Below are 26,363 nucleotides of genomic sequence, written 5' to 3' on the forward strand. Positions count from 1 at the left end.
TAATTGTGAAATTTAACAGGATGGCATAAAAAGGACAAACAAGACCTCTATGAGGGTTGCACACATAGTTGCTCTATTTCCAAACTAACAACTCAGGTCCTCACCTGCAGGTAGGCCCCCCTTTCTTCCTCCAAAATGAGATACAGAATAGCACCAGCCTTCTGGTAGCCCCACATTTAAAGAGAGAAACACACAGAGGCAGAGAAGGGTGAGAAGAACCACAGTACAAAATGTAAAAAAAAAAAAAGTGGCCAAAGAATCGATAGCAAACTCATCTGTCTCCAGATTAATGGCTTGGCTGAAAGAAATGGGGGGAGGTCCTCGGGGAAGGAGAGAGGGAGGAGGGTGATTGCAGAAGTTGGCAGGTGAGCCACTGACACTGGAACTGAACTCTGGGTGGGCAGCCAGAGCTGAGCGGCAGGGAAGAGCTGACGGGGTCCCCAGAGGGGGCTCTGGCTACATCCTGGGCTCAGGGGAGAGGTCAGTGCCGGGCCCCCACTAAGTGCAGCAGGGAGGGAGCTCTGGAAGTGCACAGCCGAGCCCCTCCTCTGCTTCATATGTTCCTGAGGATCTGTGTGCACCAGCGTGGGGGGCTGGGGGAGGGGACAACACATCTCAGAAAGCAGGAGAGCCACATGCTTGTGGGAAAGGAGGCTGGGGGGTGGTGGTTGTGAACACCGACAACTAACCCTCTTGGCTCTGCAGAGCAAGTACCTGCAGAGGGACGGTAAGCCAGGCCATGGCGCCTGCTGCTCTAGCTTCTCTGTGGGCTCTCCCTATGCCAACCTTGCCTCTGCCTCCTGGCCTGGGCAGCTGGCCGTGGCTGCACGAGCCATGGCTGGAGGAAGGGGAGAGGGCAGCCCCCAGCCCAGACCCTCTTGGTCCCACCTGAAGACCTGGCGGGTGGGAGGACTGGCCCCGTCAACCCCACAGAGCTTGGCCATGACCACAGCTGTTCACGTGGACTTCAAGGGCCAGGCCCCTGGCACAGCTCCTCCCCGTGTGCCCGGTCAGCCCGGGCTGGGTGTGCAGCACTCGGCAGAGGTGGAACTTAACCTGAGTTGGGAGCTGTCTGGCCCCAGAGCTGCGTGCCCGGGGGGACTCACAGGAGTAGTTCTCTGTTGGCACTGGGCTGGGGTTGGGACTGGGAGACAGGGAGAGGCTGGGGGGTCCAGGACCATCGGGAGCGGCTGGCCCCCCGGCTGGCTGGAAGGGGCGGGGGCAGAGAGGTAGCCTGGCTCTCTGCAGGTCCTCCTGGGATCTGTGTGCCCGCAGCTGAGTGCAGGTGGGCTGGCAGCTGGCCTGGAGCTGCGGGGCCGCTGGGGAGCTGCTCAGCCTGCTGGGAGACAGGGCCAGAGGCTGCGCACTCAGAATCCTTAGATCCTGGGGGCCATCCTCCCCCAGGCCAGGGGGCCTGTGTGGCCCAGAACTCTGCTGGCCTGTCTGTGGGCTGCCCGGGAAAGGGGCCCGGGAGGGACAGGCAGGTCTGCTGGTGGCACACGGGCTGGAGGGAGGCCAGAGGCCTGGGCTCATGGCCTGGAAGGGGAAGGGAGGGAAGATGCTTGCCACTGGTTGTCCTGGTGCCACAGGGGCTGGGGGCTCTCGGGACGAAGAATGAGGCTTGTGGCCGGGACACCCCTGGCCTCTTCTCGGCATTGCCACTGGGGAACTGAACCTTCCGCTTGTGGCCAACAAGTGCCAGGTCTGGGCCAGAGGAGAGTTCAGCAAATCCAGAGCTGGTCAGCAGGCACTGGTAAGCAGGGCTCCTGGACACTGGTGTCTCTCGGGGGTCCACAGAGACATCAGCCGACCCTCCCGGCTCCTGGTGGCTTGCTATTGGTCCAGGTATCTTGCCAGCCTCCACAGGTTCAGCTGGTGCTTTCATGCCGCCCACTGTCCCATCTTGCTCTGAGGCACCTGGGGCCTGGTGATCGTCTTCTTTCCTCCTCCTGGGAGATGCTGCCCTGAGATAGGACGGCTGGCTGGGAGGCGGAGTCTCAGGACACAGAGGGTCACAATCGGAAGCCAAGGAGCCTGGCTGCCTGTGGGGATAAAAGCACCCAGCGGGCCATAGCGTTCAACTCCAGAGCAGGTGGCAAGCTGGGGTCCTCCCGGGCTGAGGCTGGGGCCGAGGGCAGAGCGGGGGCCTTCTGTGTTCTGGTTGTGCTGGACAGCTGGCCATTCTGGGTCCCTGTGAGAGGCCCATTCTTGGCTCTGCGGCCTGTGCTAGGGGCTGGCCAGGGGAACAGGTTAGAGGCTGCTTCATTTATTAACTTCACACAGGAGGCTGTGCCCTTTGGTGGCTAGAGAAAGCAGCACAGGTCCTGGCTGTCCAACCTGAGCCCAGGGAGGCTGCCCGGGGTGGAGACTTGGGGTGGGAGGTGAAGCCACAGCTCCTTGGTGGGCAGCAGAGGGAAGCTGGGGCTCAGAGGGCCCTGGGATTCTGCTGAATCCCCTGCAATCCTTTTTGGGGGTAAACGTCTAGAGAAGCAGCAAGATCCTCCTCTTCACCCACCTGGGAAGGACCCAGGAATCCCCCTCCCCACTTCTAGAAGGCCAGAAAGGCCCATGACCAGGCACATGGCGGGAAACAGCAGCTGAACTGCTCCTCCTGTGCCCCCAACTGTGGCGATGCCCGGGCGTTGAAAAGGGAGCCACACTCTGATCAGGGCCCATCCTGATCTGATCAGCTGAAGCCACAAATGGAGGTCTTCCCCCCCCCCCGAAACAAACAGGACAGGAGATGGCGGGAAAGAAAGGGAAGGGACGCCATAGCCTGGTCCCTGCTGCCGCCAACCTGAGGGTCCTTCCCACCTCAGGTGGTCGTGCCCGCCACCCGCAGCAGGGCGGCACGGTGGCGCTCACCCGGGGAGGCTGGCCTGGAAGGGGATGTCCGCAAAGCTGTGGCCCAGCTGGGCGATGATCCGATCCACTTCGGCGTACGGGCGGGCTTCCAGGGCAAAGCCCCGGTGCTGGGGGCTCTGAAGATGCTGCCCAGGGTGAGAGGAGGCAGGGGCATTAGACCAGACCAGGGCGGGAGACAAGCGGAGCAGGCGGGAGAGACCGGGCGGGGCAGGCGGCCTCAGGACAGGCTGGGAGCTGCTGTGTGTGGTGGGGAAGGAGCTCACCCCGCGCAGCTCCTCGAAGGCCTCTTGGCAGCACTCGCAGTACCCCTTCTTCCTCCTGGGCACCGTGCAGGCGGCTGATCGCCGGCTTGGCTCCTGGTCCCTGGCGAGGGGACAGGGTGGGGGAAAGCGGTCACTGCTGGGGCCCTCAGAGCAGGAACTGCTGCTCCGGGGCCTGGAGCCCAGACCAGGGCAGGGATGGACCAAAATGGCCAGAGCCGGGCAGGCACAGGCTGGCCTGCCTACACTTGGCCTCAGGAGAGGCAGCAAGGAAGGCGAGGCCTCCCTGTGAGTACCCTTTCTTAGCTCTGTCCTGTCCCTGCCCACACATCTCAAACCACAGGTGAGGACGGCTGATGAGTGGCAGCAAGAATCCCTGAGGACATTCCAGCTCTGCACACGCACCCAAACCCATGTTCGTTTGACCCGCACAGCTGCACCTTCACTGAGGACTTTCACATCTTTCTTGAACCTGACCTCTCCTCTGAATTTAGTCCTGTATTTTTTTTTTTAATTGAAGTATAGTTCATTTGCAACGTTGTGTTAGTTTCTGCTATGTAGCAAAGTGATTCAGTTTATATATATATGTGTGTGTATTTTTTCTTTTTCATACCCTTTTCCATTATGGTTTATTACAGGATAGTGAATATAGTTGCCTGTGCTATACAGTCGGACCTTCTTGTCTATCTATTTTATATACAGTAGTTTGTATCTGTTAATCCCAAACTCCTAAATTATCCCTCCTCCACCCCCTTTCCCCTTTGGTAACCATAAGTCTGTTTTCTATGTCTGTGAGTCTGTTTCTATTTTGTAAATAAATTCATTTGTATTATTTTTTAGACTCAACATATAAGCGCTGTCATATGGTATTTGTCTTTCTCTACCTGATTTACTTCACTTGTATGATAGTCTCTAGGTCCACCTATGTTGCTGCAAAGGGCATTATTTCAGTGTCTTTTATGGCTGAGCAGTATTCCGCTGTGTGTGTGTGTGTGTGTGTGTGTGTGTGTGTGTGTGTGTGTGTGTGTGTGTGTGTGTGTGTGTGTGTGTGTGTGTGTGTGTGTGTGTGTGTGTGTGTGTGTGTGTACACATCTTCTTTAGCCATTCATCTGTCCGTGGCCATTTAGGCTGCTTCCATGTCTTGGGACTGATGGATCATATGGCATCAAAACTAAAGCTCTATTTTTAGTTTTTTAAGGAAACTCCATACTGTTCTCCATAGTGGCTGCGCCAATTTACATTCCCACCAACAGTGCAGGAGGGCTCCCTTCCCTCCACACCCTCTCCAGCATTTATTATTTGTAGTCAGTCCTGCATTTTTAACAGCCTGTAGGGCATTGGTGTTTGGCTGTCCCAGCAAACTCAACGGGTCCAAAATATTCCCCTAAGGACTTTCCAAGTATGACACAAAACCCAGGAAACAGAAAAAAGCTGAAAAATTCAACTACATGCAATTTTTTAAAATATATGCATGGCAGAAAACATAAACAAAGTTAAAACACAAACCATAAACTGGGGAGGACATTTATAACTAATAACATAGCAAAGGGCTCATTTCCCTGAAACACAAAGGGCTCCTTACAAATCAGTAAGTGATCAATAACTGAATAGAAAAGTGGGCAAAGGATATGAAAAAGGTTTACACAAAAAGAAATTCAAATGATCAAACACAGGAAAACACACTTAAGCTCATAAAAAGAAAAAAAATTACAATTACACTGAGATACGGTTTTTAATCTATAAGATTGGCCGAAGTCAACAGGTCTGACAGCTCACAGTATTAGCCAAGGGGATGGGGAAACGGGCTCTGGTCCAGTGCGGGTGACAGCGTACCCTGGCATCACCTCCATGAAAAGCAATTTGGCCACATTTCTCAAAATTACAAATGTAAGCACCCTTTGACCTGGCATTTCCACTTTTAGGAATTTATCCTGCAAATATACTTGAACAGTCACAAATTTACTCTGAACAAGACTACTCACTGCAGCACTGTTTATGACAGCCAAAGACTGGAAATCATCTACGTGTCTGTTAAATAAAATACGGTAAATCCATACCATGGGATACCCTGCAGCCGTTAAAGGGAATGAAGATGCTTTTCAGGTACTAATAGAAATTAATCTAAGATATGTTAAGTGGAAAAGCAAGATCCAGCACAGGGAAGAATATTGTGAGAAGAGGGAACAAAGGATACACAATGTACTTCTGTCCATAAACTCTCTCTGGAGAGACTCACAGTCTGGAGATTGGGGGATGGGTGTAGAATGTAGGTTTTTCACTTTAAACCCTTTGTAACTCTTGAATTTTGAACCAAAATATAACAATTTTAAAATTAAAAAAAAATGTAACATTTCCTCCCACAGATTTTCTATGCACACCCCCAAAACGCTGGGCTACCCCCTCTCTGTTCCTCACATCTGGTCACCAAAGCTTCACTGCTTCACTGTCTTCCCTTTACAACCTGTCGGCTCCTCTGCCATCCCCAGGCCATCCCAGGCCGAGCACCCCGCCCAGGCCCAGCCCGGGCGGCCTCATGACTTCCTCTCTGCTGTCCCTTGCACCTTCTGAGAAAGGGATGAGGGGCACCTGGACTTCACCCCAGCCTGTTCTTGCCTTCCTCTGCTTTCCATCTACTGCCACATTCCCTTTCTGTTTTTCTTACCATTAGCACTGTTTCCTGATCACGTGGCCCTTTTCTGCTGGTGGAAGCCACAGGTCCTCCTTGGCCCTGGGGACCCTCGGGCTGAACATCTGCCTTCTATTCTCCTGGTCTGTAAACTAACCCTGCGGTCCACAAGTTAGAAAGGGGCTGAGAAGGTGTCCAGGCCATCACCCGAACCACCTTCCTTCTGTGATTTGGTCAGTGAAGGTTCAAACTCTCACCCATCTGCAGAGTAGGAATACCGACCAGCATACAAGCCACTCTGGACCACATGGTGTGGCAGGTCCCCCAGATCCCCTGCCCCCATGTTTAGCCCAAAAGGCCTCGAACTTTGATGTGCACTGAAATCACATGGGGAGCCCACGAACATGCAGGTTTGGGGGCTCTATCGCCAGAGACTGTGATTCTATGAGTGTGGAGTCCAGGACCCTGCATTTTTAAAGGGACCCCAGGGGACTCTGATGAAGGTGGTCTATAATTCGAGTTTTAGAAAACAGCCTCTTGCCCTCTGGACACAAGTCAAATTCTTCAGTATGGATGGAAAGCACCAAATAAAATGAACACTCCTGGCGTCTCTCTTCTCTAGGCTAAGTTCCCGGAATAGACCTCGCCTAAGGAGCTAACACATGGCCATTCCCAAACCTGACCAGCAGGCCCAATGGGGAGGACTTTGGCCTGGAACCAGCTCTTGGTACTCAGGAACCAGAAAGACCCACCTGGTATGCTGCGAGATGCCCGGAGTCGTCGGGGCCTCAAAGGGACTTGCGTCTTTGGGTCCCAGAAAAGAAATTTCGGGAAAGGATTTAAACTGATGGTGGAAAGGACGAAACTTCCTGAAACACAGAAAACTTCCACTTTGACTACAGTGGGGAAGTGGAAAGGGTGAGGAAGGGGGGCTGGCCCAACTCCCGAGAATTCCACTCTCACCTGCCCAACTTTTAAATTCTAGAACAATGCTCTCATCTGCCTTACTAGGTTAGATTAATATTTTAAATGAACACTCTTCCTGTCTACTTTCCAAGACTGTTTACACTTACTGCCTCCCCTGAATCCTGTAACCTCTGAGCTGAGCGGGACAACGGTGTTACCCTGTTTTACACAAGAGGAAACAAAGCCCAAAAGGCTTTGTGACTTGCCCAAGGGCTCACGACCTGTAAGTGGCCAGGTCCAGATGGGAGGCCACGTCTCCCAAATCCTGATCTAGTTCCTCCCATCTTTCCATTTTGTTTCTCGATCTTCACGTGACCTCTGAGGACTCTAGCCTGGCAGAATCTAAATGCAAGGATGTTTAACCCAGAGCAGTGATCTTCCTGTTCCATGAAGAGGAACATCTCTGCTCTGGGCTGGTCCTTTGTACTATCTGAGGGGTGGTGCTCTGGAACGAAGAGAGGCACAGTGAAGGTTCTGGATAGTCAGACCTATACTGAGTGATTTGGGGGGTTTGCTTCAAGTTGCTCACGTTCAGGAGACTTTCAGAGCCAGATCTGGCGATCTGTGGATGCTCAGCAAACCCTGGGCACACGGTGTTGGGTTGCAGTGGCCGGTGCTCCAGAGGAGAGCAGGCCCTGGGTTGCTGGGTGGCACAGTAAGAGCCCCGCGGCCTCAGAAGTGAATTAACAAATGAGTCTTGTTGGGGACTTCCCTGGTGGTCCAGTGGTTAAGACTCGGCGCTTCCACTGCAGGGGCCTCGGGTTCAAACCCTGGTCGGGGAACTAAGATCCCGCAAGCCGTGCGGCACAGCCAAAAAAAAAGTCTTCTTGGACCCTGAAGGAGACGGAGGCGCCCTTCACAGCCCTGGTACCCGCCTTTCGCCTCCTCCATGTTTCTTTGTTCCTGCTTAGGAGGCTGGAAAGTTGAGTTTGGTGTGGCTATGCTGGGCTTTGAAGACCGCCTGCTTTAGAACCACACGTAAAAAAGGATCGTGAGAAAGCTCAGCTCCACTTGGATCTTGCCTACGATGCCAGGGACACACAAACCCATGTACCCTGCTCCGGTTACCGGTGACACGGCCTGTGCATGCCGTGTGCAGAGATACTGAGGCCCTGGCGGTGTCTCAGCCACTGCGTTGGAGTCATGACTACTTGACTTAGCTGGTTGTGAAGGGGCTGAGTGTGAAGGACGTGCCTCCCGGCCCACTGGCACAGCAGACGAGGGGGCCTCCTTCCACCCGTGTTCTTTCTACTGGCTTTCGAGCTGCCAGAGCCAGCTCTGTACTGTGTGCCGGTGCCATCTGGAGGGCGGGCAGGCAGGCCAGGCTCCTGGGCCTGGGTCTCTAGCTGGCCCACCTGAGCTGAGGGACACAGAGAATTCTGGTGCAGGAGTTGCTGCTGGGTACATGTGGGCTTTTTCTCTTTTAAAAAAACTTTTTGGGTTAATTCTAGATTCTCACAGACTCCTGATCTAGTTTCTACGGAAGAGTCAGTGGTAACCCAGGTGGCTAACAGCTCATCAGGTTATCATCAATGTGACCTTCCTGCTCTAGGTAAGAAGGGGCCCTCGTGGGGGCAGACAGGGCAGAGTGGAGAGGGCGCCCGGCTGGATGTGGATTCTAGCTTTGGGCTAAGATTCATTAGGAAAGTGGCCATGTTCATGTCCCTTAATTTCTCTGACCTCAGTTTCCCCACTGGGAAGAGAATGGACTCTCCTCATGCCAGTTTTACCCAGGGCTGTCACGAGATAACATGTACCAGGAAAGGGTTTTACACAGCCAGACAGAAAGGCTGCATCAAGTACAAGGTGGTCTGACAAGGGAACCCCAATATCACCCCAGAGATCTTCACTTCATCCAAGACAGTACTAGCACTAATACCAGCAACGATTCGGTATTAAGTGTCAGTGTGCATGTGGGGGGGAAACGAGGAGCAAAACTGAGCCTGGATGGGACACCACGGACTCACAAAAGCAGAGCATTAAAAGGAGGGAATTCACACACAGGATCATTAACCTCTGACTTATGACCAAGAGGAGCGCCGGCTGGGCACGGTGCCGCCTGAGAGGCACCGTGTGAGACTTTTCCATGACAGAGGGGACAAAGGGACTTCCGGGGAAGACAAAAGTGCAGGGCTGAGGGGCTTCATGTCCCCATGGCAGCTTGGGGCCCCCGAGTACCTCTCCTCCATTGCGTCTGGTGGCCCACTCACCTGCTCTCATCTTCGACTTTGAGGAACGGTGCCTTCAGTCTGGCCACTGGAAGGAAGAGTGTGCCCGTTAGCCATCTGTCTGCTCCGGTGTGGGGCCTGAGCTCTACACGCAGGAAATGCGCAGGGAGGTGAGGCTCTGCCAAAGCCTCAAGGGCTCTCGGAGCTGGAACGCTTGCCGCCCTGAGGTGCGCCTTTCCACTTGCAGAGCGAGGCACCCACTCTTACTTCCTCCAGCCTCTACCTGGGAGAGAGGCAGCAACTCTTGCGGGGAGAGGCTGCAGGGTGCCCGGGGTCCTAGGTGTGCCCGCCCTCAGCCTCCTGGGCGTGGGTGCTGGAGGCTGTCAACCTCGACCGTCAGAAACTTGGCTGCGTGGGAGAAACCCAGCCCCTGTTGGTTTCTGCTAAAAGCCTCAGCTCCTTCCCAGACCTTTACCAAGGGGCCTGAGAACAGCTCCTAGACAGAATTCTCCACGAGAATCCTGGGTTTTTTTTAGGGGAGGAGCAGTGAGGAAGGGAGCAAAAGAGTGTTTCAAGGTCCTGGCAGAAGGACAGGAAAAAAATATCAAAAGTGAAATCTGGTTCCTGAAAAAACAGGGCAAAGGGGTGCTGAGAAGACAGATTTGGAGTCAATTAATCAAGAGATTCATCCCCTACTAGCTGCCTATCTGCACAGTTTACAGACTCTCTTAGGCATTATAAACCACTTCCACGCTCCCACAATGACCAGAAGTCCTGTCAAAGGGGAAGCCAAGGCACTGGAAGCCTGGGCAGAACCAAATCCCCAAAGAGGCTGGCCCCTCTCAGCTCCCAGACCCGCTCCAGGCCACCAGTGCCCAAACAGAAGCAGCCTTTCTCCTTGAGTAGCAGCAGATCCCATTAATTACTTTTTGGGGCGACTTCTCGTCTTTCTAATTAACTGAGCCAGTGATTAAAATCAAGTCCCCTACAGATTTCCTTGGATTTCACATGTGAGAGGTGCCAAGTGACTTTTCTTAGCTCCTGTTTGTGCACGAATAAATGCCACTTAAAGAGCATCTCTGGGAGGAACATCCAGGGGGAGAAACTCTCCTGCTGTCCAAGGAGAGCCGGCCTACCATTTTGCCTGTCTGTCAGTTTCAGGGAGTCTGGCATTTCTGCAAGTGGTAGGCAGCTGTCAAAGTGCCCACCCCAAACTGCTCCTGAATCAGAAGGAAAAGGATGCTGAACTGCGATCAGTGACCAGGAACAGCCAGAGGATGCAGGAGCCAGAGCGACCGCCTGAGGTCTTGGCTGTAAAGAGAAGGCCCGGCCCAGCAGCCCGGGACTCGCTCATGGAGGCCTCTCTCCCACCACTCTCCTCTCCGAAGCTCAGGCCCTGGAAACACGATGGGGCCATACAACCTGGACTTGCTTCCTGCCGCAGAAAAGCGAGCAGATGCTGCCACAGAGGGAGTCGTGGGGAAGCATTTAGGGAGGGAGGGATGGCAATTAAATGAGGAGGAGCTATCACACTGACCTTTCCGTGTTCTTGACTCTGCTGGACATGTTCCCTAAATGGAAAGGGAAAATAGGTTAAGGATGTGAGGCAGCCGGCGTGGGGGGGGGCGGGGTCGAGGAACTGGGCCCAGTAAGCCGAGTTGCCACCAGTCTGCCCCACTTAGCTTCCTGCCCACGGCTGGACTGTGAGCTGGAGCAGACCTCAGCACCACGGCTCCCTCCACCTCCCCAGGGACTTGAAGTGTGGTGAACTCTGTGCGTGAATCTCAACGGCAGCTGACTTTGTACAGGGAATGCAGGGCAGAGCAAAGAGCAAGGGCTAGGGGGCCGATGTGCAGAGTTCCCACTTAACTCTTTGGATGTGGCACAGATGAAATTCCAGCAGGTAACAGACCTGACGCAGAGTATGTGCTTGCTAACGGCAGCCTGTATTTTCTAGGCATGGCTGCCATTTCAGGGCAGCTGATAGGAAAAGGGTGAAGACAACGCCTCTTGCTTACGGTGCCCTATCTCGCATACCCTGACTGTGTTTGTCAAAACCAACTTTTAGGGGACTTCTGTGGTTGCACAGTGGGTAGGAATCCGCCTGCCGATGCAGGGGACACAGGTTTGAGTCCTGGTCTGGGAAGATCCCACATGCTGAGGAGCAGCTAAGCCCGTGCACCACAACTACTGAGCCTGTGCTCTAGAGCCCGCGAGCCACAACTACTGAGCCCGTGCGCCACAACTACTGGGCTTGTGCTCTAGAGCCCGCAAGTCACAACTACTGAGCCCATGTGCCACAACTACTGAAGCCCGTGCGCCTAGAGCCCGTGCTCCACAACAAGAGAAGCCACTGCGATGAGAAGCCTGTGTACCACCACGAAGAGTAGCCCCCGCTTGTTGCAACTAGAGAAAGCCCGCGTGCAGCAACGAAGCCCATGCAGCCAAAAATAAATAAATAAAACAAACAAACAAAAAAAACAACAAACCAACTTTTAGGCGAAGGTCAAACAAAGCTAATATTAAAAACCAAATGGAACAAATTTTTAAAAATCAGTTAAAGAGTTGGGAGGGTTCGGATAGGATGAGAGATCCAACGGCTCCATGACTGTGTGCGCCTCTGGGCCCGAGGAGGTTCCAGATTCTCCTCCAGGCTGCACTGCCGGGGCAAACACAGCCCGAAGAACCCTTCACCTGCCCTCACCTATCAGCAGATTGCACCCAGAACTTGCTCCGAAAGGGTCCCAAGTAACTACAAAAGAGATTATTAAGCGAACAAAGTAAAAATACTATGTATTCGTGTAAAGGGGGGGAATTTTGATGTATCTGCTTGTAGATGCTTGGAGTCCTGGAAGGACATTTGAGAAACTGTTCACATTGTGGACCTCAGGGAGGGAGCTCGGCGGCTGGGGAGCAGGAGTTGGAGGGGAACGAGACTTTCATTGTATACTTTTCCCAAATGCGAGCAATGTAAATCTACTTAGCAGCGGCAGCAAGACCCTAAAGATGCCCAAACCGGAGGGGCTGGGGCGAGGGGTGTCGAGGCTGAGTGCGCCATCTGGTTTGGATGTGGTTCTGCTCCTGGGTATCAGGCCCTGGATGGACCTGTGGGGCTTAATTTTTCCTCGGATTCAGGCTGGGTGAATACCCCGTGGCTTTAAATCAGCCCGGCTCTCTTGATGTGATACACATCAATTTCTAACTCCAGCAAAGGAAGGAAAAGCCAAACAAGGATTTGGAATACGGCAGCTACTTCCCACACCATCACCCCACTGCCGCCACCCGTGCAATCTGTAGGCTCATTCCTGGGCCAAGAGCCATCCTCGGAAGGGCAGGCTGGCCAGCAGGCCACGAGTGTTTATGTTTTATCCAGGCCAGGACTACCCGCAGGCAGTCCACAGCCCAGGCTGCAACGAATGCCTCAGTGTAGCATGGGGGATGCGCAGGTAGCACAGGGAGGAGAGAAGACAGGGCAACGCAGGGCTGTGAGCACCAGGGATGAGCTGACCGAGAGGCCGAGCTCCTCTCGGTCAAGGCCAGAAGGAGGTGGCTGGAGTGGGTCCTGGGTTTACCAGCGTTGTCACAGACTTTGCTGTTGCCCTTCAGTTCAGGGGAATGACCTACCTCTGGCTTCTTTGGCCCTTGCTTCTTCACACATGGCGCATCAAGAGACAGCTGCTGCACATGCATCATCATTTCTGTGGAGGAAACAGAGGGCTGCAGCCGAAGGCTTCCTCTCCTCATTTCCCCAGCACAGCCCCATCTTGGGGCTGGGGGACTAAACTTCTCACCCGGCCTGGCTTGCTGGATCACACCAGCCTTGCCTGCCACCTTCTGGCTACGTGTCATCTCTGCACCTGCTGATAATAAAAGAGAGGGCTGGGTCCTCTATCCCTGGAAAAGTACCTAAGCTGGCTTCACGCTCCTTTGGAGCACTGAATACAAGTCTTGAACAGGAGGTGCCTTATGACCCATAAAGAGCTTTAAGGTACTACTGAAAAGCGGCTTCTGTGGGGGAGACCAAGCCATGGCAGTTACTCAGATGCACCCTTAGGTGGCAGACCCAGCAGGGGCTACACATGCTGCAGCTTCTCTAATACACGGAAGGCAGGAAATTAGATCAAGTCAGAAATGGCTGGTTTTCCAGCGGCGATGGAACCCCCCAGCATCCCAGACCAGGATCTTCCCCAGCACAGTTCCCTACCACCCGCACCCCCCCACCGACCACAGATCTAGGGCTGGATCTGGACCATCCCCCTTCAGTGGGTCAGAGAAAAAACCACAGAAGCAAAGTGCAGCTGGGTGTGAGGGCTGGCTGCAGATTCAAGACAGCTATTCTCATGTAAATTTATTATAACCTGCAAACAGGTGGTTATAGTGTGAGGCAACCCTAGAGGAAAGAAAGAACATGAAATTTAGTTGAGCCAAAATAGGTGGGAATGTGAGCCACACTATTCACTCCTGGTGAGACTATGGATAATTTACTTAATCCATTCTCTGAGGCTCAATTTCCTCATCTGTACAATGGGCAGAAGACTGCGGTGAGGATTAAATTAGGCGATTCCTAGCACAGCGGAAATACCTGATAAGGGGTCATGGATATTAGGATTTGTTTCTTATTTATAAAACAGGATCTTCACAGCAGCTGAGGAGGGCTGTGCCTGGGTTAAACAAAGCAGCCTCCCCAGCGCCCGCGCTCTGCTACTGCTGGTGCTGCTCCCCACGCCACCCCCCGCATCGTAGCAGAGCAGCACAGTAAGTAACTGAGTACATCTGGCTTCAACTAGTACACGGCTCTGGTCCCTATCACAGTCGAGGTTCCCAGACAAAGTCGGCAACCCTCCCCTCCGCAGGCCCCGGGCAGGAAGGGTACCATCCACGTGGAGAATCCGCACCCCCCAGGAGCGGGCGTTGCTCAGGAGGCTGCTGCTGCGCCCGCCACCGCCTCCGCCGCCGCTGCCCTGGAAAGACAAGCCAAGTCAGGCAGGAGCATGAGATCCCCCAAGGCCTGACCACCAGGGGACAGGCTGGCCTGGCTTCTGGGAGCCCCGGGTCATCCATGTGCGGGGTTGTCGTGTGGGGCGGGGTGGACAGGGGCGAGAGCACAGGGCCTGGACAGTTGATCCCAACCCCCGGGGAAGAGCCTCTCCTCCGCACGGGCTGGCCACATCGGGAGGGCACGGACTGCTGATCTGCCTATAGGCTCTGCTCCGGCCACCTTGGGACCAGAAGGACACAATAAACAGTCACCATCATCGAGCAGGAAACTACGCTGGCTGCCCGAGTCCGGCGACACCACCCTCCCGCGTCACAGCCACAGCCAAGGCGCCCACTGACGGCACCTGAACTCCTCCTCCTGCCACTTCACTGTAATGGCCCTGGATTCTCACAAAAAGGATAAACAGCTACTTGTGAAAGCAGTACAAAGTCTGACACGTGCCACAGCGTTTCTCCCAAGCTCTCTTGGGAGGCCCTGGAGTTGGAAAGATCATGGAGTCAAACCCTGGCTCTACCACCTCCACCCTGGGTGACTCTGGGCAGATTACTTAGCTTCTCTGAGCCCCACTTCCTCGTTTGTAAGGAGAAAATCTCGACAGTTCTACACGTCTGCCCGGGTGTGCCTTTTGTGTTAGTGCTTCAGAAGAACCTCCAGAGGCAAGGCTGACTCCGTCCCTGTGCCAGAGACACCGGCCTCCAGCCCGTCCCCCTAGCTCACCTGGTTCCTGATGGCCTTCTGCAGGAGCTCCTTCCCTCTGCTCAGAGGCACCTGGCGGAAGAGAGGAGCAATGGGGGCAGCTGTGGAGACCACCTGTGCACAAACAGATGTTTCCACGGGGGCTGGCAAGGACGTCTGGGAGTCACATCCCTCGGAAAGCTGGGAGCAGTGACAGCTGAGGAGTGGCAGAAGTGAGAGCCCGGAGAACCTTTCAGAGGTAAAGGTAAAGCCACACTCAAGTTCAGGTCACCCACAGGGAGCTGCAGCCCAGGCAGCTTGGAGCCTGGTGAAGGGCATTCTGAATTCACCCAAGATCAAGCGTTACAAATGTCCTGAGACCTCTCTTGAAGAGCCCGCACTCCCCAGCAGACAAGCTTCGGCCAATCCAACAAGGCCTCTCTGGTTTACAGAGGATGCTCCTACTGCTTCTGAACCTCAGATTCTGAAGTCCCAGAAAAAGTGAACGTGTATCACAGAAGGGAGGGCGTGGGGATAGCATGTCGCTGAGGTGTGTAGATCCAGAGCTATGATAAGACAGTTTCAGCCCCTGAATTCAAATATGAGATTAAAATAAACCAGATGAAACTAAAACCAGAAACTGCCGAAGCGGGCTCACCGAGGCCTACTTCCTTCGTTTATCAGACACACACTTCCTTCCCCATGAGGTTCTTACCGAGTCCACAGCTTTCTGTGCGGGGCTGGCATGGCTGCCTTTTGGGTTGGCTACGGACAGTGTTTCCACTGTGACCTCGCTGGGGCTGGGGCAGCCTCTGTGACTTGTCCCGCTGCTCTCAGCCTTCGCCTCCCTGCGGCTGGACACGATGTAACTTACTTCTTTGCTCAGAAACCCCTCAATTACCTGAAACCAGATCACAGAGGTGGCTAAAACCCAAAAGGCCGAAGTAGAATCATCAATATCGAGAGGTAGGGGAAGGAAATCTTGGCTGCCAGAAGTTCTAGAATCAATGTCTTTAAATAGACCAAATGCAGTTCAGTGCCAGGCCCCCAAGAAGACATCATCCTGAAATACAACAGGATATGACACAGGTTCTTGTCTCCAGAACTGCAGCTCCTCCTGCCCCAGCAGCAGAAGCCCGGAGGCTCTGAGTATTTGACTAGTTTGAGTCTGCATGGAGTGAGAGCACACTGAAGTGATCGGAGAAGATTAGAACTTGGCTAAGCCATGATTTTGCTGTGAAGATACACTGGGACATCCACACGCTGCATCGGTAATCTTGACCACCCTACCAAAAGCCTGAAACAAAAATGGGTTTTGGCTACGACTCAGCTGCCTAAATATCTGCTCATCCTACCTGTGAGCCCGTCACGGCACTGAGAGGGTCTGACTCATCTTGCATCCCAAGAACCCAACACAGTGCCGGAAACGCAATGACAAAACTCATGTCTGTGGGAAGAAGAAAAGACGGAAATAAGCAGTAGTGAGCTGGCAAATGCTTAATGACCAGCTCTCCGGGTGAAAAAACCCGCTTTGTAGCATCTGCCGATTTCTATGGGGTAAAACACTACTGTGGCTGATTTCAAGCTAGCCAGATGACATCAGTGAATGTGGAACTGGAAAGAGATGGTAACAATTGGTTCCCGTGAGCCAGCAGCTGCCAGCTCCAGCACACCTGTGAAAGTAAGGATGGATGATCTCTCTGAAGTGTGACTGGATGAGAAACCTGACACTTAGGTTTAAAAAAAAAAGTTTAGGTTCCTCAAAAAGTTAGACATGGATTACCACATGACCCGGCAATTCCGCTCCGAGGTACACACCCAACGGAATTGAAAACAGGGACTCGAATGGACGCTTGTTCACCGATGTTCACTGCAGCATTATTCATAATAGCTAAAAAGCAGAAACAACCCGAGTGTCCATCCATGGATGAATAGATAAGCAAAATGTGGTCTATCCATACAATGGAGCATTATTCAGCCACGAGAAAGAAGTGAAGCTCTGATCTATTCTACAACATGGGTGAACCTTGAAAACTTTACGCTAAAGCGCAATAAGCCAGACACAAAAGGACAAACATCAGTGATTCCACTGATGTGAGGTATCTAGAATGGGCAAATTCGGAAACATAATGTAGATTCGCATTACGGGGGCTGGGGGAGGTGAAATGGGAAGTTACTGCTTAGAGGTTACAGAGTTTCTGTTTGGGGTGAAAAAAGTTTTGGAAACAGATAGTGATGGTTATACAACAGGATGAATGTAATTAATGCCAATGAACTTAAAAGAATGAATTTATAAATGGTTAAAAAGGCATATTTTATGTCATATCCATTTTATCACAATTTTAAAAAATCTTTAAAGCTATGGCTAGAAGGAGTGTGCCTATCTTCTGTAATATGGCAAAAAGATAGATGATTTCAGGGCCACACGTTCCTCCCATCCCAACAAACCCACTCCTTTGACTTTGCTGCTCCTCCCATCAGGAGATGGAACCCATTTGTCCACTCCCTTGAATTGGACTCCTTTTGACCAACAGAATGTGATGAAAGTAATACGTGTGAGTTCTACAGCCTAGGCCTCAAGAGACCTTACAGCTTCTCCCTTCATCTTCTGGGAAAGCTGCCCTAAGACCACCTTGTAGATTAGCTGGTCTAGCTCGCTGTATGTACATAGGATGGTGTGTATACATATGACATATGTAAGACACTTCTCATACAATGTATGAGAAGTCACAGAGAGGCAGCCAGCACCAACAGCCAGCTGTGTGGGGGAGGTCATCTTGGGTCCTTCCAGCCCAGCTGACCCTGCAGCCGAACGCAGCTGCAGGTGTGAGCCCTTATGAAACCAGCAGAGAAAGCACTCAGCCAGTACACAGAACAGTGAGAAACAATAAATTGTTTTAAGCCCAAGTTCTGGGGTGGTTTTTTACACAGCAAAGGCTAAATGAAAGAACAGACTGAGAGTTCAACATGTAATTTTGGGCTGGTTTGGGTGTATAATCCTCATTCTGTCCATCCCCATTGCTGAGTTTCTAGATCCCTGAGTTTCCATTCGTTTGATGGCAAAGAGCCTCTGCATTCTGATCCTATTCATGCAATTTCCCCAGTTACCTGCCTCTTTTGGGCCAAGTGTTACCATCCTATTTTCTAAACACAGAAATACCCCTGTCAACCCCTTACTAAAAGTACTGTATGATGTGCTCTAGAAAATATTGTAATGGACTCAGATACAGCAAATGCTTTCACCCCAAAGTTGTTCACCACAGTACTATTTATAAGAGCTAAAATTTAGAAATAATCTAAATGCCCATACGTTAACTGTTAAATAAATTAATAATCTACTCAAAAGGATATTATATACTCATTACAAAGAATGTCCATGAGGGGTAAGAATGATAGGAAAGTGCTAATGCTTTAAGGTTATGGGCAAAAAGTTGGTAATCAAAAATGTATTCATGATAATAGCTATACAGAAAATAAGCATTAAATAAAATAAAGTAGATGAGTGGTTATACAGGGTTGGGAGTGTTGAGGGAAATGGGGAGTGACTGATGATAGGTATGGGTCTTTTTTTGGGGGGGGCTGATGAAAATGTTCTAGAATTGACTGTGTAATCACACAATTTGCACATCTCTGTGAATATACTAAGAACCATTGAACTGTATATTTTAAATGGGTGAGTTGTATGGTATGTGAATTATATCTCAATAAAGCCATGAGAGAGAGAGAGAGAGAGAGAGAGAGAGAGGGGGAAAGGGGAAGGGAAGGGAAGGGGAGGGGAGGGGAGGGGAGGGGAGGGGAGGGAAAGAAGAAAAGAATCCACAAGAAAATAAATGTATTACAATGATGGTTGTTACTTGAACAGTTCCATGTTCTCCAAAGTCTCTAGAATGAACAGATATTACTTTTCCAATTAGGGAACAAATTTATTTTTTAAAAATGGTTTATACTTAAATTGCTTTGGAAAATGTAGTGATAGCCCTAAAAATACCTGGAGGTCACAGATATAATCCCTCTCCAGCTCCTGCCCTACAACTCGCAAAGGCACACGGTACCACAGGGGAGAAGCAGGTTACATACCCCGCCCAGCCGCTGGATGGCCCCCGTCAAAAACTGTAGGTTCTTGCCAGCGGGCAGATCCAAGTAAAAGGACTTTCCAGAAAAGGGCTGCCTCCCAGCATCCGGTGAGCTCTTCGGGCATTTTCCCAGACAACTGGAAACTCCTAGCTGAGCCCCTAGAAAACAACAACAAAGGGGAGCAAAGTGAGAACCCTGAGGTAAGAGAGAGTCCTGCAGGTCAATCAGCCCTCGCAAACAGCCCCTGCATGGCACCTGGCCAGGCCTCGGGCACCCGTCCACCAAGGTGGACGTGAGACTTGTGTTCCTGTCCTCGGGAAGCCCAGATGCGGAGAAACCCAACCCTCATACATGGATGGTGGGAATGTAAAATGGTGCAGCCACTTTAGAAAACAGTGTGGCAGTTTCTCAAAAGGTTAAGTATACAGTTAACATGAAACCCGGCAATTCCACTCCTAGGCATACCCCCAGGAGAAATGAAAACATACTTCCAAATAAAACTTGTGCAAGAATGTTCACAGCAGCATTATTCATTTTGGCCCCAAAGTGGAAACAATTCAAATGTAAATAAAATGGTAAGCGAAATGTGGTCTATCCGTATGATGGAATATTATTTGGCAAGAAAAACAAATGAACTGTGGACACAGGCTACAGCAACAGGCTACAGTTCTGAACCTCAGAAATATGCTGAGTGAGAAAAGCCTGACACAAAAGACCACATACTGTAAATTACATTTTTATGAAATGTTCAGAAAAGGAAAAATATAGAGAGACAGAAATTAGACTAGTGGCTGCTTAGGGCTGGGGATGGGGATGAGGAGTGTTTGCAAACTGGCATGAGGTTCTTTCTGGGGTGATGGAAATATTCTGCAATTAGATTGTTGTGTTAATTGCACAACTCTGTAAATTACCTAAAAAGCATTGCAAGTGTACATTTGCAACAAATGAATTTTACAGTATGTAAATTATAACTCAATAAAGCTAAAAAAAACCCCACCTCAATGAACATACCTTTGAGAATTGTGCATTTCATTGTATACACATTTTACATTAAAAGGAAAAAAACTACAAACAAATATGGAATTCTGGTCAATGAAATGCATGCTGAATTATTATAATGTCTACAAATTACTTGAAGTGTATCAAAATAAGATGGATAGATATGTGATAAAACAAATGTATTAAAATGTCAGTCATAGGGAATTCCCAGTGGTTAGGACTCGGTGCTTTCACTGCCAGGGCCCAGGTTCATTCCCTGGTCAGGGAACTAAGATCCCAAAACCCACGTGGTGCGGCCAAAAAAACAACAAAACAAAACAAACAAAAACCCAAAACACATACACACACACACACAAAACAAATAAAATGTCAATGGTAAAATCTAAGTGGTGTGTCTGTGCTCACTGTTACTTTCGACTTTGTTGCAGGTTTGAAAACTTTCACAACAAAATGTTAACATTTGAAGAGATAAAAAGGATTCAAGAGAAAGTGGCAAATACTGAAGATAAGCACAGAAGTTCTAATATACAGATAATCAGAGTCTCTGAAGACAAAAACTAAAACAAACAAAAACACCCAGAATACTAAAAACTCTAAAAACTTTCCTGAAATAAAAATGCATATTTGAAACTAACATATTGAAAGAGCATGACACATACTTCAAAAAATTGACCCAGAATAGCTGATACCAAGATATAGTTAGTAAAACTGCTGGACTTTAAATGAGGGGTTTGGACCTGATTTTATTGTTTAAAAATATTTATTTATTTATTTGGCTGCGCTGGGTCTTAGTTGCGGCACGCGGGATCTTCATTGCCATGTGCGGGATCTTTTAGTCGAGGCATGCGGGATCTAGTTCCCTGGCCAGGGATCGAACCCGAGCGCCCTGCATTGGGAGCGCAGAGTCTTAGCCACTGGACCACCAGGGAAGTCCCATGGACCTGGTATTTTTTAAAATCTTCTAAAACTCTTCGACTCCATGAATTCCTGAATTTTTCCTATCTACCAGCCAGCCAGACTTTTGATTGGACCCCCTCAGTTAAACCCTGCTTGCCCTGATGAGATACTGTTTTTCTTTCTCTGAGTTCCACATTACTGATTGTCTGTCCTCTTAGTATTTTCAGCTTCATATTCTTGTTTACTCACTCCTTCAGGTCCACCTCTGATCTCCCCAGTAGACTGGGAACTATTTTGGGAAGAGTCCTCTGACTTACACATCATTATCATTCCCATAATGCTTAAACCAGATCCTGCTCTCCCATCCTCAGCTGGCACCTGACCCTCAAGCACTCACCTTCTGGTCCCATAAACCACCCTTTTCCTGAAAGTCCTAGGTATATAGAGACAGGAAATACTGGAAAGTCAGCTTGGCATTTTACAGAAAAGGCCTTTGTTCTGAGTCCTGCCTCACCCTCTTACTAGCTGTGTAACCCTGGGTAAGTCACACTAATCTCACTTAGTGTCTATGAAACCCTATTTCCTCACTTCTGAAATAGTGATAATGATAACACCCACCCTCACTGAGGAGCTATTCAAAACAGGCACCAACCATTCAGAATGGAGACTGGCCAGAAACACCTGATACAGCCATACCAGGAGTATGCGCTGAATGTCAGCCAGGGGAATTATTATAACTGTAGCCATTTTGGTTCCCTCCCCAAGGCCACCTTCTCCAGAAGGCTTTCTTTTCCTTTGCTTTTTTAAAAAATAATTTATTTATTTATTAATTTATGGCTGCACTGGGTCTTTGTTGCTGCGCGGGGGCTTTCTCTAGCTGTGGCGAGCGGGGCTACTCTCCACTGCGGTGGCCTCTCTTTTTGCGAAGCACGGGCTCTAGGCACGCGGGCTTCAGTAGTTGTGGTTCGCGGGCTCTAGAGCACAGGCTCTGTAGTTGTGGCGCACGGGCTTAGTTGCTCCACGGCATGTGGGATCTTCCCAGACCAGGGCTCGAACCCGTGTCCCCTGCACTGGCAGGCAGGTTCTTAACCACTGTGCCACCAGGGAAGTCCCTCTTTTTCTTTTTATTGAGGTATAACTGACATACAACATTATATTAGTTCCAGGTGATACAACATAAGGATTCAATATTTGTATAGAAGGCTTTCTCAGAATAAGCCCTTTTGACTTTCACACAAGGCCTGTGACTTTCTCCACAGGACCTAATCCTAGGGAAGCCACTGAAGAGGGAATTAGGTGGATGCCAGAGTCAGAAACGGAGGGCTGGGTGAACAGCAAGCCTAGAGCGGAATGCCAGGACTCGCAGGAGGGTGAGACTGGAGAATGCCTTCTAGTTGTGCTCAGTGGGTCACTGCCAGTGCCAGATAAGCAGCCCAGCACCAACCAGACACAGTAGGGTAACATCAGGGCAGTGGTGGAGCCTACCTTGGGGTGAATATGCTTTTGTGTGTGTGTGTGTGTGTGTGTGTGTGTGTGTGTGTGTGTGTGAAAGAGAAACAGTTAACAAGAGGTCAAGATGGCACGAATGAGCCACCCTCCCTTGCCCCATCCATTTGGTTAGTTTGGTAATTACAACTCAAGGGAACAGTTCTTGCAAATGAGTAACAAAGCAACGTGTGTGTACTGGGGAGCTCAGAATGCTGCTGCAAAGGCGGGGGGTGACTGAGCCCACACTGGAACCAGGGGCTCCCCACCTTGGGGTGGTTTTCCTCTTCTCTCCAACCCCCAAGCCCTAAACTCAAAGGAGGGGCATAACATGAGAACCTAAGCTTTTGCATCTTCTTCCAGGAGCACATTACCAATCAGAGTGGCTAACAGTCTCGAGAACATTAGCTTCTAAGAAAATATGAGGCAACTGAAGAAAGCAAGTACTATAAAAGATGCTTTCTCTGGTATAGGCTGTCTTTCTCTCATAAGTAATGGACCAGACAGGAAAAAGAATTTTAAAGCATAATAAATATCCTCAAGACGGCAAGGAGCATACTAGAAACATAAAATAGGAACAGCAGGTAAAGAAAAGAAGTAAGTGGAGACAATGGACGTAAAAAATATAATAGTTAAAAAAACCCTCAAATATTAAAAAAAAAATCCAATTTAAAAATGGGCAATGAACAGACATTTCTCCAAAGATATACAAATGGCCAATAAGCACATGAAAAGATGCACAAAGTCATTAGCCATTAGGAAAATGCAAATTGAAACCACAAAGAGATACCACTTTATACCCACTAGGATGGCTTTAACAAAAAAAGACAGATAATAACAAGTGTTAGTGAGAACATAGAGAAATTGGAACCCTCATTCTTTGCTGGTGGGAATGTAAAATGGTGCAGCCAATTGGAAAAGTCTGTCAGTTCCTCAAAAGGTTACACAGAGAGTTACCATATGACCGAGCAATATGACTCTTAGGTGTACACTCATGGAAAAAAATATATGTCCACACGATAACCTGGAAACAAATGTCTACAGCAGTATTATTCATAATAGCCAGAAAGTGGAAACTCATGTCCATCAACTGCTGAATGGATAAAATGTGGTAATCCACACAATAGAATAATATTCAACAATAAAAAGGAATGTTGTATGTCAATCGTACCTCAATAAAAAATTTTTTTAATTAAAAAAAAGGGAATGGGGCTTCCCTGGTGGCACAGTGGTTGAGAGTCCGCCTGCCGATGCAGAGGACACGGGTTCGTGCCCCGGTCCAGGAAGATCCCACATGCCGCGGAGCGGCTGGGCCCGTGAGCCATGGCCGCTGAGCCTGCGCGTCCGGAGCCTGTGCTCCGCAACGGGAGAGACCACAACAGTGAGAGGCCCGCGTACCGCAAAAAAAAACCACAAAAAAACCATCATCAAACATTAGCTCACACTCCAACATTAAAAAACACACAAAGAAAACAAACCATCATGGATAAGAATCAGCAGAAATTAAAGACAGCAAGATTGGATCCCCAAGAGCTTCAAACAGAATGATCAGACATAGACTATAAAATAAGTATTTAAATTATTAAATACTTTAATTTTATTAAAATAAGTATTTACAATGCTGGGGGAAAATAAACGTCAACTTTGAATTTTACATCTGATTAAATAAAGAATGAGGGTAAACTAAACACATTTTAATCAAAAGCCCAAACAGTTTATCATCAACCAATTATTACTAAAGGACTTCTAAAAGGTATACTTTGGAAAGAAGGAAACTGAACCCAGAAGGAAGGACTGAAATGTCCCCAAACTGGTAAAAATATGTATAAATCTAAACAATCACTGACTGTGTAAAACAATCATAATGACGACTAATTCGGAAGTAAAAAGGAGAGACAATAATAACAACAGTATTGTTGCTAGACAGCAATCATGCTAGATGGGGTGGGGGTGGTTCAGAGCACATGGGGCCTAGGCCCTTGCAGTCAGTGTTCAGGAGGAGGGTGGAAATACTGGTAACATCAGACTTGGCCACAGCACAGTGGAAGCTAAAAGATGAAATGTGTCTTCAAAACTCAGAGAAAACTATTTCCAACCTAGAACTCTTTATGTGGCGTAAAGAATTGTCATACCTACAAGGTCTCAAAAAATTTACTTGTCACATACCCTTTCTCAGGAAGCTATACTAGAAGATGTACTCGCCCAAAATGAGGATGTAAACAAAGAGAGGAAAATATGGAATTTAGAACACAGGGAACCCTACAGAGGAAAGCGGCAAAGGGAATTCCACAGAATGATGAAGGGAGATCCTAGGATGGAATCAGTGCAACAGGCCTAGTGCACAGCTGGACCAGACTGTAGTACTAAGACAAATGGTCTCAGGAGGTATGTCCCCCACAAAGAAGAAACTGATTCTCTCATGAGCTTGAAAGTATTGAGAGAAGGTTTATATTTTTGGTTTATATTTGGTTTATATTTAGACATGAATTCGTGATCCACACACAGAAAACAAAGCTTACTTTGGTTTGCTATATGGCTCAGCTAATATCATCATCATGTAAATACAAAAATGACAACAAAAATTACTACATATATATTGGGGGAATGGGAGGAGAGGAGGGAAATGTGTATGTGTTTATGTGTGATGTAGAGGAGAGGGGGCCAGAAAAATCTCTTTATCCTCTATATCAGAAAGTCAATAGATATAATTTAAAATTGAAAACAACAAAAGCAGTATGAGCACGCTATTTAGAAATAAGAAGGTAAATACTAGAAGAAATAGCTAAAAGAGCATAAATGGTTGTACCCTAGGAATCAGGAGTTACGAAAGGAGGAGCAACTCCCACTCTTGTGTGTGTGTGTGTGTGTGTGTGTGTGTGTGTCTGTGTGTGTGTGTGTGTGTGTGTGTGAGACATACCTTGGCCTTTTAAACTGTGCAAGCATAGGGACTTCCCTGGTGGTGCAGTGCTTAAGAATCCGCTTGCCAATGCAGGGGACATGGGTTCAAGCCCTGGTCTGGGAAGATCCCACATGCTGCGGAGCAACTAAGCCCGTGTGCCACAACTATTGAGCCTGCACTCCAGAGCCCGCGAGTCACAACTACTGACCCTGTGAGCCTGTGCACCTAGTGCCTTTGCTCCGCAACAAGAGAAGCCACTGCAATGAGAAGCCCTCGCACCGCAATGAAGGGTAGCCCCCGCTCGCCCCAACTAGAGAAAGCCTGCGCGCAGCAACAAAGACCCAACACAGCCAAAAATAAATAATAAATAAATTAAAAAAAAATAAACTGTGTAAGCATAAAACTGTAATTTTTGTTTTCATTTCTCATAATTTTATTTTTATGAAAACTAAAACCCTCCAAAAGTCACACATGGTTATGGTATAGTGAATTTTAAGAACAAATATAAAGAGGATAATCTAAAATCTTCTACAGAGAAAAGCAGGTCACAAACTAAGTAACAAGAACCAGATTGACATCAATTTTCAACAGCACCTGCTTTTTGCAAGAAGAAACCACCGTCATTTTTCAATGTGTTGAAGGAAAAAAAACTTTGACTCAAGAATTTTAACACAAGGGTGAAATAAACATGTTCTCAGGCATACAAGCCTCAGAAAGTTTATCACGTAAAGCCCCCTTTTGAAAACACTCTTGGAGAAAGTTCATCAGCAAAAAGAGAAATAGATCCAGAAGAAAGCAACAGACATGGGAAGGGAGAGTAAATAATTTAGCGAGGTGTATCACTGTTTGAAAGGCAACGAACAAACGGCATATCTGTAACAATCCAGGACTCAAACTAGATGATGCTAAGAGGGGAGAAGGCAGTACCTAGGGAAGTGACTACATGCTAGAATACTTATCTAATTGGGTGGGGCCGTTTATCGATAAGTTTAAGAATTTTATGGTAAAAATAACCATGGATACGGGTTTTATAAGTTAATAATTAGCAAGTCTTCTAATCTTATTCATAATATCTGACTGAAAGCTCTTGTTTGACCTTTATCATTAATTCCTAAATGATCCATGACATCCCTCAACACATACTCTACTCCCCCACTCCCCCTCCGCCACACAAAGTAATTAGAAAACCTTAAGAGAACTAACATTTCTCGGCCTTTTCTTCCCAAGAGACTCTGGGGCGGGAGTTGCAACTGTGACCTCGCATCCCTAGGGTTGACCTGTTACCCACCTAGGTCCGGAGCCCGGAGCCTACTCTCAGCCATTGAACTCTCCAGTTCAAGGCAATCGTCGCCTGAAAAAGAAGGACAAAACAGCAGCTGAACCACCTTCACTAGCCTTCGACCTTCCATCATCCCCTCCTCCCGCCTCCCAAACCCCGCACAATTCCCAT

The 26,363-nt window shown here is 49.2% G+C and overlaps 1 protein-coding gene across 1 annotated transcript; it reads right to left on the reverse strand.

The window, feature by feature from the left end:
- DBF4B (DBF4B-CDC7 kinase regulatory subunit) lies at positions 1 to 26,363 on the reverse strand. Its single transcript, XM_059997955.1, has 13 exons — positions 26,348 to 26,363; positions 26,202 to 26,264; positions 18,637 to 18,779; positions 15,275 to 15,460; positions 14,602 to 14,652; positions 13,759 to 13,846; positions 12,510 to 12,583; positions 10,423 to 10,456; positions 8,928 to 8,973; positions 6,504 to 6,620; positions 3,129 to 3,228; positions 2,866 to 2,990; positions 1 to 2,042 (listed from the first exon to the last, which is right to left on the reverse strand). The coding sequence occupies exons 1-13, from the start codon at positions 26,361 to 26,363 to the stop codon at positions 1,103 to 1,105; spliced, it is 1,983 nt and encodes a 660-aa protein (XP_059853938.1). The 3' UTR covers positions 1 to 1,102.

This window comes from Delphinus delphis, chromosome 19 (assembly GCF_949987515.2).
Source record: "Delphinus delphis chromosome 19, mDelDel1.2, whole genome shotgun sequence".
Classification (NCBI taxonomy): Eukaryota; Metazoa; Chordata; class Mammalia; order Artiodactyla; family Delphinidae; genus Delphinus; species Delphinus delphis.